This window comes from Pelodiscus sinensis, unplaced genomic scaffold (assembly GCF_049634645.1).
Source record: "Pelodiscus sinensis isolate JC-2024 unplaced genomic scaffold, ASM4963464v1 ctg99, whole genome shotgun sequence".
Taxonomy (NCBI): Eukaryota; Metazoa; Chordata; order Testudines; family Trionychidae; genus Pelodiscus; species Pelodiscus sinensis.
In genome coordinates this window covers 178193-196128 of record NW_027465830.1, presented here as the reverse complement: position 1 = coordinate 196128, position 17936 = coordinate 178193, and the positions used below count along the sequence as shown (strand labels likewise).

Sequence of the window (17936 nt, the reverse complement as noted above, 5' to 3'; positions counted from 1 at the left end):
TGCGCGTGTATCCCCGTGCTGCATTCCGCACAAAGGACTAAGCAGCAGCATGTGTCTTCTGCATAACGAGGCTCTGTGGCCGTGCTAAGGCCACGGTTGGTTGTGAACTTTTGAAGGCACAACCCAAAGTTTGGTTCAGCGTTGCGAATGTTTTGGTTCCAACAGCCTCTGGTCCCGAGAAGCTCTGAATCCTGAGCATCTCCTGACCTTGCTGGGAAATGCGCTTGCTGCCCTCCGTGCTGATGAGTCTTCCCTGCCGGCCTCTAAATCTGTCCTCAGCTCCCACCTATCTTGGAGCTAGTATTCCCCTGCGTGGCAGCATCGTGACCTTTTCCATCAGGGGCCGTTGTCTTCGCTGCAGGCCAGAGATTCTTCCTCCAGAAGAGAACAGGCTGATTAATGGCTCTTGTCTTTCCCTAGGGGGAATGTTTCCACAGGCTTCCAGGCCCCAGAGCACTCGGCAGGTTCTCGTTTGGCAGTGGGTGCGGGTGACTGTCCTGGCTCGGTTTGGGGGCAGGTGTCCAGGATCACGCGCATGTTTAGTGCAGAGAAGCGAGGCGTGCCTCTGTTTCTAGCTCTGCAAGCTCGTGAGTGCTATTGCTCAGCCTCCCGAACCTTTCCTGTATCTGCGGGGCGGCTCAGACACTAGCACTGCCTGCGTGGGCCAAAGGGAAGCAGCCAGCTTTGGAGATGCCCCTCTGTCTCCATTCCCCACTCACCCAGCATACTCTACACTCACTCTGGCACAGCTCTGCCTGCAGCCACCTGGCCTGTCCCCTCCTGGACACGCCTCTGCTCCCAGGCAGCATGCGCCAGAGGCTGGCCAGAGTGCCAGAGCTGGCAGGCTTCCGGGATCCCGCACAGACAGGTCCGTGGCAAAGTGCTTAGGGACGAAGCACTTTGCTGTCTTGCTGCGCACACCCTGTCTACTGCTCAGAGCAGAAAGGTCGGTGGTGAGATGAACGAGTTAGGGTCCCGTGTGTCCCCTGCCCTGTGTTCAGAGCCCCGCCGGGCGCCTGGCAAGGTGGGCAGGGGTGGCCGGGGCAGAGCCGGGGGCAGCCAATGGGATGCAGTGCCCCCCAGCCCTCAGAGTTGCCAGGAACATGCCTGGGGCTGCTCCAGCGGTGATTGAAGGGGGCCGGGGCTCTGGGCACTGCCGTTGCCATGGCAAGAGGCCTGGTCTCTCTTGAATCGCCAGGCCCCAGGGGAATTGTCCCTCGGTCCCCCCATCGGCAGGCCTGTTAGAACACGGCAGCGGCTAGTTAGCCTCAACTCCAGCGCGTTCTCGCCTGGACCGTATCCGCACGCTTGGCGTTTCCTGGCTTGCTGGGACTAAGCTCGCCTGCCAGGCGGACAGGCTGCACGTCCTTCTGAGCTGCCACGTGGCAAGCGCCACGGTTCTCAGCTCCGCCGTGAAACTCGTCTTGGTTCCTGTGTGCGGATTCAAGGTGGTAATGAAATCTCTTTGACTCCTGCTGCCCTTCTCCCGAGAGTAGGGAATCAGCGTTTGGGCAGCGAGTCCCCGGGACCTGTTCCTCCCCAGTTCACGATCGCGTGTCTCCCGTTTTGTTTTTCAGGTTCTCCAAGCCAGCGCCAATGTTCTTGGACGATTCCTTCAAAAAGTGGGCCCGGATCAGGGACTTTGTGCCTCCCTTTGGAATTAAAGGACAAGGTATGGAGGGCCTGGGCTGCCGGGGAGAGGGGTGTGGCTGGGTAGGTGTGTGCAGAGAGATTTGGGCTGTGATTTGAGTACCGTGTGTACACGCCTGCTCTGAGAGCCCAGCCAGCCAGAGTCTGGCCCAGAAGCTGGCGCTTGGGAGCACAGATAAAACTGGTGAGAGTCCGAGTGCGGCAAAGCCAGGCTTAGCTGGCGTGCTCGGCGGGGCCATGTGTACAGTACGGCTCTCAGGTCGCTAAGGATGCGGGTTTGTAGCAATTTGGCAGGTGGCAGAAGCCCCTTAAAACACCCCGGTGAGCGAAAACCAGTGTGGCTGTGGGCAGAGGGCTGAGTAGTCCTGTTGGCAGAGCCCTGCCTGGCCACTGGCTGACCGGCGCCATAGATCTACCTACATAGCGATGCTGCTGGTGGGCTCCCGGAGGGGAGACAGCAGACCCCAGAGCCCATTCAGCTACCGCGGCAATGGGCTTAGGAGCAGGAAGACCGAAAGCGGGACCCAGGATTCCCTTTGGTTCATGCCGCTGTGACACTCGGAGTAGGTGGCCCCACGGTGGAATATACTGACAGCAGCGAGAAAAGCCCTTCTCTCTGTGGATGGTCAGCCGGCCTAATGTCCCTTCTTGGGAACAAGGCAGGGCGGGCCAGAGGAAAGCAAACCAGGGCCCGTTCCGAGTGTAGGTGGCGAGGGAGCTCCCCTCCTCCTTCCTGAGAGGCAGGGCGGGCCAGGTACGCAGCCGAGGGATGTGCCTCCGCGGGTGAGTGGAACAGGCCTGCTTCGTTCTTCTCCTCCTTCCAGGCCAGAGGGGTCTGCTGGTGAGGCGTTGGTGTGCGCCAGCCTCCCCCTGCCCCGCCCGACCTCGGGGTTAACTCGCTGTGGACATGGCTGGGGCAGGCCACGCTCTGAGGGGTCGTTTCAGGGTGTCTGCAGAGCCTGGAACGTGTTACTGCGCCACTTGCCCTGGCTCACGTTTTGTCACAATCGTGAGGGCTAGAAACCAGGAGGGCTGCGTCTAGACTGGCAAGTTTTTTGCGCAAAAACTTGCCAGCTGTCTACACTGGCCGCTTGATTTTGCACAAAAGCCCTGACGTTCTACTGTCCGAAATCAGTGCTTCTTGCGCAAATGCTTTGACGTTCCCGTTCGGGCAAAAGCCCTTTTCCAGAAATGTTTTTGCGCAAGAGGGCCAGTGTAGACGCTAAAAACTGTTTTGAGCAAAAAAGCCCTGATGGTGAAAATGGCGCTGAGGGCTTTCTTGCGCAAAACCGCGTCTAGATTGGCACAGACGCTTTTCCACAAAAAGGGCTTTTGCGGAAGAGCGTCCGCGCCAATCTAGACGCTCTTTTCCGCAAATGCTTTTAGCGGAAAAACTTTTCTGTTAAAAGCATTGGCGGAAAATCATGCCAGTCTAGACGTAGCCGAAGATTTTTTTCCTGCTTCAGGTGGAAGCTTTAGTTCAGACTGTGATGTGGCCAGGAACCGGGGCAGTCTCAGGCGTGGCCCCAGGAGTCGAGCCTTGGAGGCAGATCCCGCTAGCCGATGTTTCGGTAGCAGAACAAAGCTCAGACTTCGTCGCCGTGCAGCCTCTCCCCTCTCTGGGGGCACGTGAGAGGGGCCGCTGCTGTGCCAGCCCGGGGCGGGACGGCTGCAGACGCGTCAGTGGAAGCACAAGGGGGAACGCTGGATCCGCCTCTGTTCCAAGCAGGCACGCGAGGGTGCGGGTTGGGGCAGGTGTGCTGGCCCCCGGCGGTGAGCCTTGACGAGTGCACACGCCTGCAGCCAGGCCTAATCAAACTCATTTTGCTAAACTGAAGCCAAAGGGAGCAACGTGCCAGAGAGGAATGACAGCCTGGCTCTGGGTTTCCTGGCTGCTGCCAGCTTGTGTCACCACCGCAGTGATATGTAAATCTCTGCCTTTCTCTTGGGTTTCCTCAGTCACACCGAGAAATGAGAAATTGCCGTTCTTGAAACGGCTGAGAGCTGAAGCAATGGGGCGGAAGCAGCCGAATGGGGTTTTCAGTGCCCTCCTGGGACTAACCTCGGGGCCAGGTTTCTGTCGAGAGCAGTTTCTGTGTGGGAGGGATGAGTTATGGAGCCGTGCGCGGCCGGGTTTCTAATGGCTGTGCTGACAGGCAGGGAGTCTAGCAACGCGAGTGGCGCCCCTGTTGGGTCACACATCACTGGGAGTCCGTGCGTCCGTCTTTTCTAGCCATCCTAGGGGGCCTGCTCCAGACGAATGGACGGACTTGATGATGGGATCATTAGGGCTTTCAGTCAGAGCGTCTGGTGCTAGGCAGGCAGTGTGGAAGGAGGCCCCGGGCCGGGTGTGCATGGGAAAGCGAGCGGGCCGAGCAGCTCCGAGGCGGGGAGCAGGGGTGGGCGCCCTGGAACTGGCGGGCGGGGCTCTGTTCTGGTGGGAGGGAGCCCCTGGGACTGGGAGGTGGAATGGTTTGCCATTGTGTACCTCGTGAACGGCCCATGTCTAGCAGCCCTGGCCCCAGCCAGGCTGAGGTCGACCTGTTCTCGTCGTCTAGTCCGCACGCAGGCTGCACCCTTCCAGGCAGGCTTGGAGCTCGCCCACCTCGTTACGCTGCGTTTGGCTCTGACCGGTGAGCCCTGCCTGCTGGGCGGCTGCTCAGGACTCTGCCCAGCTGACCTGCAGTGCCCACAGCTAGGGCTCGGCGCGCACAAATGTAGTCAGCACACGTGGGCGGTGATCCAGGCAGTCGGGAGCTGGCCCATCGTGTGCTCTTCAGAACCAAGCAGTGAGGCACTGGGAGCCCACCCAGCCTGCCAGGAATCCCAGCAGTGGGAAGCGGAGCAGCCCAGCCTGCTCCCCTGAGCCCTGCGTTGCCCCACTTGCTGCCACCACGTGGTAAAGCAAAAGCTGGGAGATGGGCCGGGGAGCAGGGCAGGCTGCTGGGTCCCTCCGGCGCCCACCGCTGCTCCACCCCGTGCCCGGCCCCCCAGGTAACTCCTCGGGCTATCCTGGACCCCACGGGTCTCCTCCATTGGACAGCTGAGGTGGCCTCTGTGGGACCTCCAAAGTACGGGGTCTGGGGCGGCCACCCCAAACCATGCTGTGCAGGGGCCAGCTCCGCTTCTGGGCTGCTTTTAGGGACCTGATCACACGGAGCCAAGGCAGCTGGGATCCCTCCCCTGCGCATGGGTTCCGAGAAGGCTGCTGTCGAGCTCGGTGCGTTTCCGAGCAGGTGTGCCCAGGCAGAGGTTGTAGACCAGGAAGGCCCCTCGTGATCACCCAGTCTGATCTTCTGCATTGGTGCCAGCTGGCCTATTTCAGACCAGAAAGGCCGGGAGACAAAGGGGCCCAGCAGTGTCCATGTGACCCAGCAACAAAAGTCCAGTTACTGTGGGGGGGGGGGGGGGGGCGGGGGCACCAGATCATCAGCCCACACTGGCCCCAGTGTAGCCGGGACCCCTCCAACCTGCATCTCCTGAGCCCATAGGCAGCAGGCTCTGTGTCAGCCCCGCTGGGAGAAGGGGGAATGGAGAGGACTGAGGGATGGGGAGAGAGGAGTTGGCGGGGAGCGGGGTCTCGAGGAGGAGGCGGAACAGGGGTGGAGCCTTGGGAAGAGGCAGGACGGGGCAGGGCTTGTGGACGAGATGGGGGGGTGTCTGTTTTTAGAAGTCAGAGCGTTGGCACCCTGCTTCTGCTTCACGCAGGCCCCCGCCTGTGGTTTTGGAAGATGATACAGTCTTGATTGAAAGACACCAGGTCTGGAGACTCCCTGCATCCCAGGGATCCAGTCCGCTGGTCGATTGCACTTGCTGCCTCCTGAGTGCGCCTGGGCTAAAGCTGTGGGGAGGCCGAGTTTGCAGTCTGGTACGGTCGCAGACTCCGAGCCCCCCAAGAGATTTCAATTCTGTTGAAAAATGTCTCCTTAATTGGCCTGGACTTTGGCTAAGTTTGCTCTGGGGTGAGATGTGGCAGCTGCTCTGGGACAGGAAGAGGAGGGTATAATATCTAATGGCTGTCGCAAGGGTGCTGGGAGGCAGCAGAGTCAAATTACCCAAGAAACGCCTCCGATACCGAAACGCCTGCTGTGACACCGGCACAGAGTGTCCTAGAACTCGGCTGCGCGGTGCCAGCAGCACAGCGCCCGCTGGGCCACGGCCTTTGTCACTCTCGGGTTACTTCTGAGGGCGTGTCTGCAAGAAGACGGCAGTGCGGCTGTGGCCAGCGGGGGCAGCTGATTGGAGCCCCTGGGTCTTGGAGCAAGGCGCACAACTTGCAGTGTAGACTCTGGGCTTGGGCTGAGCCTGGGCTCCGAAAACCCGGGAGGTGGGAGAGTTTCTGCACACGAGTTCCCGACGAGCCTGACCCAGCTGGCCCAGGCGCTGAGCCTTGGCGGGTTGCTTGCTGCTTGGTAGATGCACCCTCGAAGGGCCACCTGCCGAGGGAGCAGCGCCATTTCCTTGCAGAAGCCAGTGCCCCAGCAAGCACTGTGTTCAGCCCTGGGCTTGTTCCCCAGGCGTGAGGCAAGCGCAGCACAGGGATGGCTCCAGGAAGCCTGAGCACTTTAACGGGGGGAGGGAGGTTCTGCTGAAACTCCTTCTTCCCTCTTTGTACGAGTTTGTGGCCACGCCCCTCTGCTGGCATGGAGGCTGGCCTGGGTGAGCACTCACGCCGGCTGGGGGCTGCCTGGCAGGATTCGTCGGGGGAGAAGTGCCTGGCAGTCTTACGGCACCAGTGAGACTAGTAACGCTAGAGGAAGCCGCCTCCCGCAGCTGGGCCGGAGGAATCCCAGAGCTGTCTGGCGCAGGGAGGGCCAGCGAGCCAGGTCTCCGGTGCCCTGGCTATTTCTGGAGATCACGAAGAACCATATTTGTCACTAGACGTTCTTACGATGCAGAAAAAGGGAGTAAGCAGAGAAGTGTGTCCAGGAGTCGCCCGTGGTCTCGAACCGGAGAAAGCAGGCCGCTTCGCTGGGCTTCAAATGCTTTTGGCTTAAATGAAATCGGATGTGTTAATCTCGGCTCCGCGCATTCCATCAGGGATCGTGTCTTTGTTTCCCGGTAATTGCTGCTCTGCAATTACCTTTCTTCTAGCGCTCTTGTTATGCGTGGGCCGGCTGGCGCTGCGGGCTGTCATTGGAGAAGATGTCCGTTCCCTGGGCCAGCCCGTCCTGTCACCATCCCAGATTTTGCATTCCACTCTGGCATCTACAAAGTGGTTTTTCAGCTGTAATAAGAAAATGGGAAGTTCAGTTTTGCATCTTGGGTGTGTTTCATGTAAATTAGTGGGAGGGGGACTTGCTGTCTCCCCAGGACAGGAGCGACATCCGGAATAGTGATAGATCGCTTGACAACGAAATCTGAGGCTTTGCCTGGGCACACAGCCTAATTGCTGTTCTCTGCAATGGCTAATTGTCATTCCCGTGCCTGGCTGAACCCTGGCATGGTTTCCTGGGCGTAGCCGTGCCTGTGGGAAGCACCCAGCTATTTGGTGTTTTAGCTGATCGGAAGTTCCTTCCTCAGTGGAAATGTAGGCTTTGTCTACCCCTGCGGCTGGCCAGCGCCGGCTCGCTCGGGCTACGGGGCTGTGCGGACTTTTGGGTTCAGACTGGAGCCTCAACTCTAGGACATTGCAAGGTGGGAGGGTGCCAGAGCTGCCTGAAACAGCCCCTGAGCCTGAGCCCCAGGAGCGCAAAGCAGCGGGCATGGGCCAGCCGTGGCTCTTCCTTTGCAGCCCCAGAACTCAGGGGCCCGCCAGAGCTAGCCCGCCACTGCTCCCAGAAAAGTTCGCCACCCCTTTCTTCTCCACGTGCTCGAGCTGCAGAGCGTCTGGCTTCCTGGCATGGATCCGGTTTTATCGCCGTCACTAAACCAGAGTCACTTCGACATCAAAAGCAGAATTTACAGTGGCCCAAAGTATTGCTTCCCCGCCTCCCCGGACCATGCCCCGTAGTAGCAACAGCCACGCATGTGTGGTCCTGCCCATCCCACGATCGGGTCTCTCTTGCCAGGTTTCCCCTCTTCTCCAGCTGGCTAGGAGGGCGCCTTTTATATGGCTGGCCTGGTGGGTTCTCTTGCACTGCTGCCTGTCCCACACCAAGCAGCATGGCCTTCTGGGTGTCCCCTCTAACTAATGCAAGGGTGTGACGTCTGTAGTTGTGTCCAAGGATAGTGTGGGACCGTGAGCCACACTGGCTGTTAGTGCATGGCTGTCTGTCCTCCTCTGACCAGTGGAGGCAGACTTCTGAGTTAGCCCCAGAATTAGACTTTTGCTTTGGACCAAAACCAAGAGTTGCTCTGATTTCGTGCCAGTTTCCACGTGATAAAAGTTGCTCTTTCCCCAGTTCAGGTAACCCCACAGCCATGAAAAAGGAACCTGCTAAAGGAATATGTTGAGGGAAAGAAGTGAAGGGTTTTACTGAGCTACAGGCGCTGGCTTTTGCATGCTACACAGATTCCAAGGAGAGGTTATGCTGTGGATGTCAGGGTTAAAACCATCCATCTTTCTGAACAGCCTCTGGGGAGAGGAGAATCCCCTTCTGCAGGCTGGCACCTCGCCAGGAGCGGGCAGTGGTCGGGAAGCGCAGGGACCATTCTCAGGTGGAGTCTCTCCTCTTGAGCCCGCAGTGAGCAGTTTGTGTCATAGGGGTGCTGAGAGCCTGTGAAACAAACTGTAAATCCTGGACATCATGGAAACCGCGTCAAGCCAGGGGATGCAGCAGCCCCACCCCCAGTTCCAGCACCTGTCTAAGCAAAGGGCATGTGAGCTCTAGGTTAAAATTCCTCCCAGGTGTGCCTGAGTCACTGCATGCGGGTAATTCCCTCCTTTGTAGTCTGCTCGGGCGAGAGAAAGGCAACACTCTCTTGCTGACTTCATGAGGTTGCCCCTCCCCCTGGAAATATGACCATCCTCCTACTGTTTTTGTGGGCCTTAGAGCAGGGGTGGGCAATAGTTTTTAACAGGGGCCACTCCAAGGTTTTGGAAAGTGATGGAGGAGGAGGTGCGGGGTCTGGGATGGAGGTTGGGTGCTCAAGGGAGCCTGGGGTAAGGGATTGGGGTGCAGGAGGGAGAGTGGGGTCAGGGAGAGAGTTTGGGTGAAGGAGGCAGTTGTGACCTAGGGCAGTGGATAGAGGTGCAGGGGTTTGGTTTGTAACCATGGGGAAGACACTGGAGTGCAGGGGTTTGGGGTGCCAGATCTGAGGGGGGGTCTGGATGCAGGAGGGGGGCAGAGGGTTTGGGTATGTTGAGTGGGGAGAAGAGGGTTGGGGAAGGAAGGAGCTGGGGTGCCAGGGGCAGGCTCTGGCCAGGAGACTTACCAGCCAGCAGCCCAACCAGCCTGCCTGCAGAGCTAAAGCTTGCAGAGCTTAAAAAGTTTCCCTGCCTGCCTGCCGACCGGCCCCGTGCTTGCCCAGGCTGCACAGCCATGTGCTTGTGTGAAGAACTGAGCTGGAGGGGGACGTGGTGCTTCATGTGCTGCCTGTTATTCAAACAGGCAGCTCCCATTGGCCAGTTTCGGGCCAGAAGCCGGCCAATGGGATTGTGCTGGGAGCGGGCGTTATTCCTGAAGCCTTCCCCCCCTTCCCTCCAGGCTCACAGTTTTTAAATAGAAACGGCCCGGCAGCTGCTTTCTGAGCAGTGTGTGGGGCAAGCCGGGAAGCCTGCCTGGGGCTCCCTGCTGCGTCCACGGGCTGGATCCGTCCTGCAGGCTGTATTCTGCCCAGGCCTGCCTTAGAGGGCCGAGGGGAGGCCCGGCCTTCAGGCCTGGTGGCTATGGTTAGGGCCGCACGGTTGTCCAGGCCAACAGAGAAGCCAGTGGCTAGTCTAAAAGGCTCATTCCTTTTCAGGTAACCTCTTAGCTCTGGAGCCTAACTCCTGACAGCTCTGCTCTGCCTTGGGCGTGCTGTGCGGGGAGGAACGGGACTGGCAGGGACGTGCTTACCGCCGCTTTCCCAGCAAGGCGTGCGGGAAAGGCCCACGCCGCGCCCTGCATCTGGCCCGGGAGGGACAGCGGCGGCTGCTGGGTGAGTGAAGTTCAGCGTAGTACCGATTCAGCAGAGTCGCTGAAGCTCGCCGGTCGGAAACACGTGCTGGTGCTGTCGTGAAGATGGTGGCTAGACATGGCGCTTAGACCCAGGCTGGCGCTCCGTGGGCACCGTCTGCCTCTTTCCTTCCTGTCGGCTTGTCTCCTTTTCCAGCAGCCTAGGAACACCCAGGCCAGCTGCAGCGCTGCTCTGCTTTCCTGCCCCTGCTCTTCTGGAGACCAGGCTGGCAGAGCGGGTCCCAGCAACTCGAGGCCTTGGACAGTCTCTAGGCGGGTGTCTGTGCCCAGGAAAGGAGACGGTCGCGGGGCACAGCTGTGCAGCATGGCCAAGGAGCAGAGCAGCTGTTGCCTTCCCCCAAAGAGTGTGCGGATGAAATGAGGCGGGCGGGGGCTGCCACGGGGGTTTGCTTTGCAGCGTGCCCATCCCCTCTGCATTGTGGGGCTTCCTGTTGTCGCCTGGCGCAGGAGGAGCAGCGGCACCTTGTGGCTAAGGCTCAGGACTGGAGCGGCGATGGGGCCCTTGGGTTCTCTTCGCAGGTTTGCCTCTGGCTCGCTGTGGGCCCTTGGCTGCACCTTGGAGCCTCGGCTCACCCACAGGAGACCGTGTCCTCTCCTGCTCCGCCCTGGGCCCCTCCCCACCTTGGGTCCGCCCCACCCCCCACACTGCCCTGCTCCGCCCTGGGCCCCTCCCCACCTTGGGTCCGCCCCACCCCCCACACTGCCCTGCTCCGCCCTGGGCCCCTCCCCACCTTGGGTCTGCCCCACCCCCCACACTGCCCTGCTCTTCCCTGGGCCCCTCCCCACCTTGGGTCCGCCCCACCCCCCACACTGCCCTGCTCTTCCCTGGGCCCCTCCCCACCTTGGGTCCGCCCCACCCCCCACACTGCCCTGCTCCGCCCTGGGCCCCTTCCCACCTTGGGTCTGCCCCACCCCCCACACTGCCCTGCTCCCCTTCCCACCTTGGGTCTGCCCCACCCCCCACACTGCCCTGCTCTTCCCTGGGCCCCTCCCCACCTTGGGTCTGCCCCACCCCCCACACTGCCCTGCTCCGCCCTGGGCCCCTCCCCACCTTGGGTCCGCCCCACCCCCCACACTGCCCTGCTCCGCCCTGGGCCCCTCCCCACCTTGGGTCTGCCCCACCCCCCACACTGCCCTGCTCTTCCCTGGGCCCCTCCCCACCTTGGGTCTGCCCCACCCCCCACACTGCCCTGCTCTTCCCTGGGCCCCTCCCCACCTTGGGTCTGCCCCACCCCCCACACTGCCCTGCTCTTCCCTGGGCCCCTCCCCACCTTGGGTCCGCCCCACCCCCCACACTGCCCTGCTCCGCCCTGGGCCCCTTCCCACCTTGGGTCTGCCCCACCCCCCACACTGCCCTGCTCCCCTTCCCACCTTGGGTCTGCCCCACCCCCCACACTGCCCTGCTCTTCCCTGGGCCCCTCCCCACCTTGGGTCTGCCCCACCCCCCACACTGCCCTGCTCCGCCCTGGGCCCCTCCCCACCTTGGGTCTGCCCCACCCCCCACACTGCCCTGCTCCGCCCTGGGCCCCTCCCCACCTTGGGTCTGCCCCACCTCCCACACTGCCCTGCTCCGCCCTGGGCCCCTCCCCACCTTGGGTCTGCCCCACCCCCCACACTGCCCTGCTCCGCCCTGGGCCCCTTCCCACCTTGGGTCTGCCCCACTCCCCACACTGCCCTGCTCCGCCCTGGGCCCCTCCCCACCTTGGGTCTGCCCCACCCCCCACACTGCCCTGCTCCGCCCTGGGCCCCTCCCCACCTTGGGTCTGCCCCACCCCCCACACTGCCCTGCTCCGCCCTGGGCCCCTCCCCACCTTGGGTCTGCCCCACCCCCCACACTGCCCTGCTCCGCCCTGGGCCCCTTCCCACCTTGGGTCTGCCCCACTCCCCACACTGCCCTGCTCCGCCCTGGGCCCCACCCGCCCCTTCCCCTGTCACGAGCGCCCCCCTGGCCATGTGTGAGTGCCTGCACGCGCTCTCTCTCTCTCTCTCTCTCTCTCTCTCTCCGGAGGCTCTTCCCTCACTCCGCCCTCCAGTCTGTGCAAAGTAAAGCAAGTGCCTTGCGTGGTGCCTCTGCCCTCCTTAATGTGTCTCCGTTCCTTCCTACTCTGGGGTGGGGCAGGGCCTCCGGCTTCCTTCCTGGAGGCAGCATCTTCGCCCTCTCGGGGCCCATCTGGTGTCAGCCCTTTGGCCAGGTTACAGTCCAGTTCCCCTTCTGGGCTGTCTCGCTCCTCGGTCCCTTCTCCCACTGGCTGATGGGGCATTGGAGGGCCCCAGCCCAGGGACCCTGCAGATAGCGGCTGTCTGCTGTGTCCATTCCAAAGCTGCTCTGATTCCCTGGGTCACTCCCAGTGGCCCTGGACATCTCTTCTGGCCCACTGGGCACCCAGTCTTCACTCCTTGGGTTCACGCAGCAACTCGCTGCTGCTGTCCTGCAGCTCCTTTTGTACGACCTGCCTGGCCCCCTTTGGCTGCTCCCCTGTAGCTCCTCTAGCTTGCTCAGACAACCTGTCTACTGCCCTTTTCTTGGGCGGGGTGTGGCAGAACCAGCGGCCTCCCCAAGGGCCTCGTCCCCCCTCACGGGTCACAGGACAGATTTCACTTTCAACATTACAATGCCTTTGTAGGGGGAGGGGAATAATTTTGCTTCCATGGTTTGTGGCATGAATTCTAGGGTACTATAACTTGCACTGGCTCCTTTGATGTGGAGAAGACTCCGATTCAGACTGTTAGACGTACTTATTTACACTTGTACCCTCTTATTAAAGCCATGTAACTTTCACATCACCCTGAATGTGGCACACGGGATCCCCTGAGTTCAGGTGTCTCACAGCCTGAGGGTCTAGACTGAGAGCAGCTGCTAGGAGGAAATAGGAACCCGCTACTCTGAACAGACCCTTCCCTTCTGCTCTCAGAACGTATGGCTGTGTTGAAACAGCAACGTTTCCTTGACAAGGCTAATGTTGGCCCGCAGAAATTGACAAAAGCACAGTCGCCAAAGCGTGTTCACACTTGCTCCCTCTGGTGACACATCACAGTCACATTGGGAGCTCCCTCGTTGACAGCGTGAGCTGTATCCTGCAGTGCCTGGCGACCCCGCCTGGCGCTAGGTGTTATAGGAACACGGCCATGCTAAACGTCCAGTCGGGCGCCGCGTGGGGTCCCAGCCCTGCAGTGGTTCGTGGCTTCTGTTCATGTTGTTTTCCAACTGCCGCTCTGCCCTGTGCGCTCCAGCATCAGCCGGGAAAGTTCAGTGGTGTGCGCACAGGGCAGCGCAATTCCTCTGGAAGCTCCTGATGGAGGAAACCTCGCAGATGCTGGACCTTCAAGTTGGCATTGCTGTCAGCAGTCACAGAGCGTCGCTTTTGGGCTAGGGCAGGGGTGGGCAAAAGCCTCTCAGGTGAGGCTGCGGTGGAAGGAGGCAGAGCTGGGGCTGAGGCTCCTCAGTGGCCCGTCGGCCATGTGGTCCCGGGCTAGCCCCGGAGACTGGAGGAGCTGCTGCCTCAGTTGTGCAATCTGGGGCTGACCTGCGGCTGCAGAAGCGGCGCCTCCGGGGCCAGCCCTGGGCTGCGTGTCCATGGCAGCGGCGCTTCTAGGGCCACTGTGTGATCATGTTGTCACGGTGCCTCTGGGGCCAGCCCCAGAGTGTGTGGCCATGGCAGCATCATCTCCAGCCTCTGGGGCTGTCCCAGGGCCGTGTGGCCTTGGAAGAGGCGCCTCCGGGGCCAGCTCCAGACTGGGAGGGGGGGCAATAGACAGTGGAAACATTCCAAGGTTAGCGCCAGAAGGCCTTGCAGCAGAGTAGGGCGGGGCACTGCTCCATGGTGTGGCAGGTGCTTGCAGATCACCGTGGATGTTTCACAGACATCAGCACGCTTGTTCAGGGCCGTGTTACTGATCATACAATTCCCATGGTTATAGCCGCGTGCTGCACTTTGCATAATCGCTGTGTGCACAAGGGCGACATGTTTGCTCGGAGTGGAGCCCTGTGGCACGCCGCTTGGCAGCACAGGTCCGAGGGCTGACAGAGGGGCCCAGAGGGCTGCTATTCACACCAGGGAGACGTTGAGGGGGCACTTGGACAATGAGGGGCACGAGCATGTCCCCTTTCCCTGCTGCATCCCATGTAATACAAATCCCTGCATGATGGTGCTTGAACAGCTGGGCCTGCAGTGACTGCTGTGTGAATCTGTGGAACACAAAATGCCAACATACCCTTATAAAACCTGGCCGTTGCTGGCCAAGGTAAATGAGGGTGAAGCACGCCAAAGCGATCGTGTTTGCTGGGAGAGGGGAAAACCTCGCAGCTTTGGGTAGGTCCGGCTATCACAGTCAGAGTCCAGGGGGTTCCCAGGCAGCGAGACAGAATGTGTGGGCATAGGGGAGCCCTGGAAGAAGAACTGTGCGTGTTCTGCAGGGGAGGGCAGCCCTGGGTTTGTTCAAAGGTGAGAACGTGTCTGACCTGCGATGCCCTTTCTAACGCCTCCTTTCCTGTCTCCCCAGATAACCTGATCAAAGCCATCCTGTCAGCAACCAAAGATTATCGCCTCACTCCGGCCCTCGACAGGTACGGGGAGACCCTTCTGGAGCAAATCATGGCTGCTCATCACATTTCCTGACTGCAGCCCCCAGCACTTGTCTCTGCTTTGCACCTAGGCCAGGTGCTGCAAAGAGAGTTCTCCGTCCAGTGAACTCTGGAAACGTTTGTTAACTCAGCCCTGCGAAGAGTAGGTTTGCATTGCGGCTGCTTCCTAATCATTTGCTTCTAAGAGCAGGAAAGCCGTGTGCACCGTTGCTAGCTTTTCAGGCAGATAACTGGCTCGGTTTCAGAAACTGTGGCAAACCCTCCCCCCAGCGCCCTGCAGTATGCTGGCCACACGGCCAAATTGGGCAAAGGTAGGGAACAAACGAGGAGGCTGCCACTTGTTCTAACAAGACTAGCTCACCGGCAGCTCGCTCTGAACTCTGGTGGGGGTAACTGCAGGGACTGAGGGTAGGGGCTGCCATGGGGACTTGGAGGGTTGAGCCGATTTAATGCGTATTGGTCTCTTTAGAAGAAGCTCCTTCCAGCTTTCTGGTCCTATTGTAGAACTGGGTCTGGAAAACCCTTGGCACGTGTCGGTCAGTTACCTGATCCTTTACCCTCTTGCATCCTGACCCTTCCTCTGTTTGACCTCCAGCCTTGGATTCACGTCCTCAGCAGGTGTCAGTTCCTGCAGCCGGGGTCATTTTTTCAGAAGTTATGTGACTTCAGCACTTTTGAGAAATGTTGGAGCTGCTCTTTCCTGACTCTTCCTGCAGCTTTGATCTCACACTGAGTCCTGTTTTCTGACCCGCTAACCCTGCTGTCCCTCCAGTGCCCACCAGCACTCCCGGTCTCTACAGCTCTCAGCTCACTGGCAAAAGGCGACTCTTCTAGGGGCCCTGGCATGCACACCTGGATCTACAGTCTGCTGGCTCAGAGTGTCCTGCAGTTTCCTGTGCCTCATGGGAGTGGGGGGCGGGCAGGCTTCGTGGTCCAAATTTGGGGCTATTTGAGAAAGGGGGTGTGAAGAAACAGCCCCTTTCAGATCCCCGTGTGCTTCCACAGTTCCCTGGTTCGTAAGAGTGCTTTTTTGGTGCATGCTGGGGGCTCTCACAGTTGCTGTGACCCTCCCCAAACTGATGTCACCTACTTGGGATTTGCTTCGGCCAGAGAACGACACCCTTGGCTTCTTCGGGGAGGCGTGCTTGAAACGCTGCCGAGGGACGCGCTCCACTGAGGCGCCAGAGAGGGCTGTGCCGCAAGACTGGTGCTGCGTGGCTCCGAGGCTTTGCCGGCAGCCTGCCAGCGCGGTAACCGGGTAGTCCGAGTGACGTGCAGAGGCTCTTGCACCAAGCAGCATCTGATTATCTGAGTCCTAACCGCGCAGCTTTGTGAGAGTGCTGTGCGCATTGCTGTGTGTGCCTGTGCTCACCAAACGCTTCCCCGGGAGCTTTTCCCATGAGACCAGAACTTCTGGCTCAAGGGCCCATGTGGAGAGCTCTCTGAAATCCCCAGGCAGCCTCACGGTCTGCGGAGAGGCACTGTCAAGGAAAACAGCCTCAATTCACCAGCGCAAAGACCAGGAAGCAGCTGGGGCAATGTGATCACAGAGCCCGGTCCTCAGACTGAGCGGGCCCAAAGGGACGCAAGTCCCTGGGTGGCTTCCTCCAGGGATGCTGCAGACCGCTGGAAAAGCTGCTGCTGCACGGCTCTGGGAAGGTACCGGCGGTGACATGAGCCATTCCAGGCGAAGGAGCAGACTGGCGCACGGTTAATCTGAACTAAAAGCCGTGAAAAGACGGGCTCTTAGCTAGTGCCCATTGCCACGTGCTCTGATCTTGCATAATGATATTTCTGGTAGAGCAAGTTTGACTTTTGTTGTGAGCTGCCCCATTTGCTCGCTAAAGGTCGATGCGTTGTGTATGAGACTCCTGTGAGATATCTGACCTAGTCCAAATGCCATCCTGCTCTACAAGAAATACCATTGTAAAGGGTCGGCACAGCCCATGTGATACGGATTAAAAGCTACTTGAGAGAGATTTCAAAAAAGCAATTCATTGTTGACTGCATGGGTGGGAAACCTCAGGCTTTAGGCTCTGGTGAGCAAGGGTAATGGGGGGAGTCTCTGCTCATTTGGGGGACACAGTGAGGGGTTTTTTCCCTACCTCGCACTTGTGTGCAGCCCCCGACTGATTTTTCTGTGGGTCAATGGCCCCTGACCCAGAAAAGGTTCTCCACCCCGATCTACAGGGCGTGCTTTTAGTAAGGTCCTGCAGGGATCTGCTCTCAGCCCAATGCTATTGAACTTTATCTGTGCTATGGAAGAAAATAGAAAATGAGTGCTGGTAAAACTTGGAGATAACATACATTGGTGGGGTGGCTTGTAAACAGGACAGGGCAACGTGCATTTTACCAGAACCAAAGATCATAGGCACACCGGTAAGATGAGAGATGGTCCTCAACAGGCAGACACACTCGAAAGGACTAACCAGCTGGTTGAACATGAGCGCCCAGCGTGCTAAGAGCAAATGTGATCCAGGGGTGCCTAAGGGAGGTGGCATTACCCCTCACATAGCAACCGGTAGACTGTTACTGGAGACTGCATCCAGTTCTGCTTTCTAGGAGCATTTCCTCAGGCCCTGGTGACTTGCAGGCATCTCACTTTTCTAAGTGATTTTTAACTTGTTCTTTTTTTATTTTATCTTCTAAATCTACCCCCTTCCCACTGGCATTCACTATTAGGCATTCCTTCATCAGACTTCTTGGTGAAAACCGAAACACCTCTGCTGTTTCCAAGAGAAGGTTCAGAGGTAACTTGATCCTGGTCAAAAAGACATCTTTTAAAATTGGCCCTCAAGTTCTACTAAGACAGATAGAAAGGAGCAGGAATGCTGGTAAGTCAAACGCCAAAGTATAATTAGACAGACCAAAAACGAATTTGAAGAGCAACCAGCAAAGGACACAAAAACTAACAGTAACAAAAAATGTGACTACGTCAGATGCAGGAAGCCTTCCAGACAAAGCCATTGAGAAGAAGCTAGATGAATTCTTTGCAGTGGTCTTCATTGCAGAGGATGTGGGTGAGAATCCCATACCTGAGCCCGTTTTTCAGGTGACAGATCTGAGGAACTGCCCCATTTTGAGGTGTCAATAGAGAATGTTTTGGAACATGGTGTGACGTAGTGGGGGGGAACTTGCTGGTTTCTATGGGTCTGTGGTAACCCCACTGGCTGCTGCCGGTACCACAGCCCAGAAGGACAGGGATGTGTCATTATGCAAAGGGTGTCCTGTCCAACCAGCTAACCCCCATGGAGAGGAACAAAGGAAGGTGGATGCTGCCCTGGCTGGGGGGCAGGGCTGGAGGAGAGGGAGTTAGTTTCTGTCTGGGAGGATGGAGGAAGCAGCCTCAGCAACAAGCTGGGGGGTTTAGAAGCCGAGACCCCCCCCCCACACACATATCAAGGGGGGCTGAGGCATCCTAGGCCTGCCCTGCAACCAGATGACATCTGTGCTGTGCTGTATGCTGGAGAAGCAATAAACCACCTCTGTTCTACTGGCTGGCGGAGTCTGTTCGTGCCATTTCGGGGGTGCAGGAGGCGGGGACCCCAACGCGCCGTCACACATGGATAAATGAAAGTCTTAAATCGTCAGGGCCAGACAGTATTCACCCAAGACTTCTGAATGAGCCTTGGAAAACATCATTC

At 59.1% G+C, this 17936-nt stretch overlaps 1 protein-coding gene across 12 annotated transcripts in view; it reads left to right on the top strand.

Moving 5' to 3' along the window:
- The window catches only part of ST3GAL3 (ST3 beta-galactoside alpha-2,3-sialyltransferase 3), a 259919-nt gene that overhangs the window by 169160 nt on the left and 72823 nt on the right, over positions 1–17936 (top strand). For all 12 annotated transcript variants that reach the window (XM_075914639.1, XM_075914644.1, XM_075914642.1 and 9 more), the window contains 2 exons: positions 1578–1672; positions 14211–14274. In XM_075914639.1, coding sequence (XP_075770754.1) covers positions 1578–1672; positions 14211–14274 — 159 coding nt within the window. The remainder of the gene's footprint in view (positions 1–1577; positions 1673–14210; positions 14275–17936) is intronic.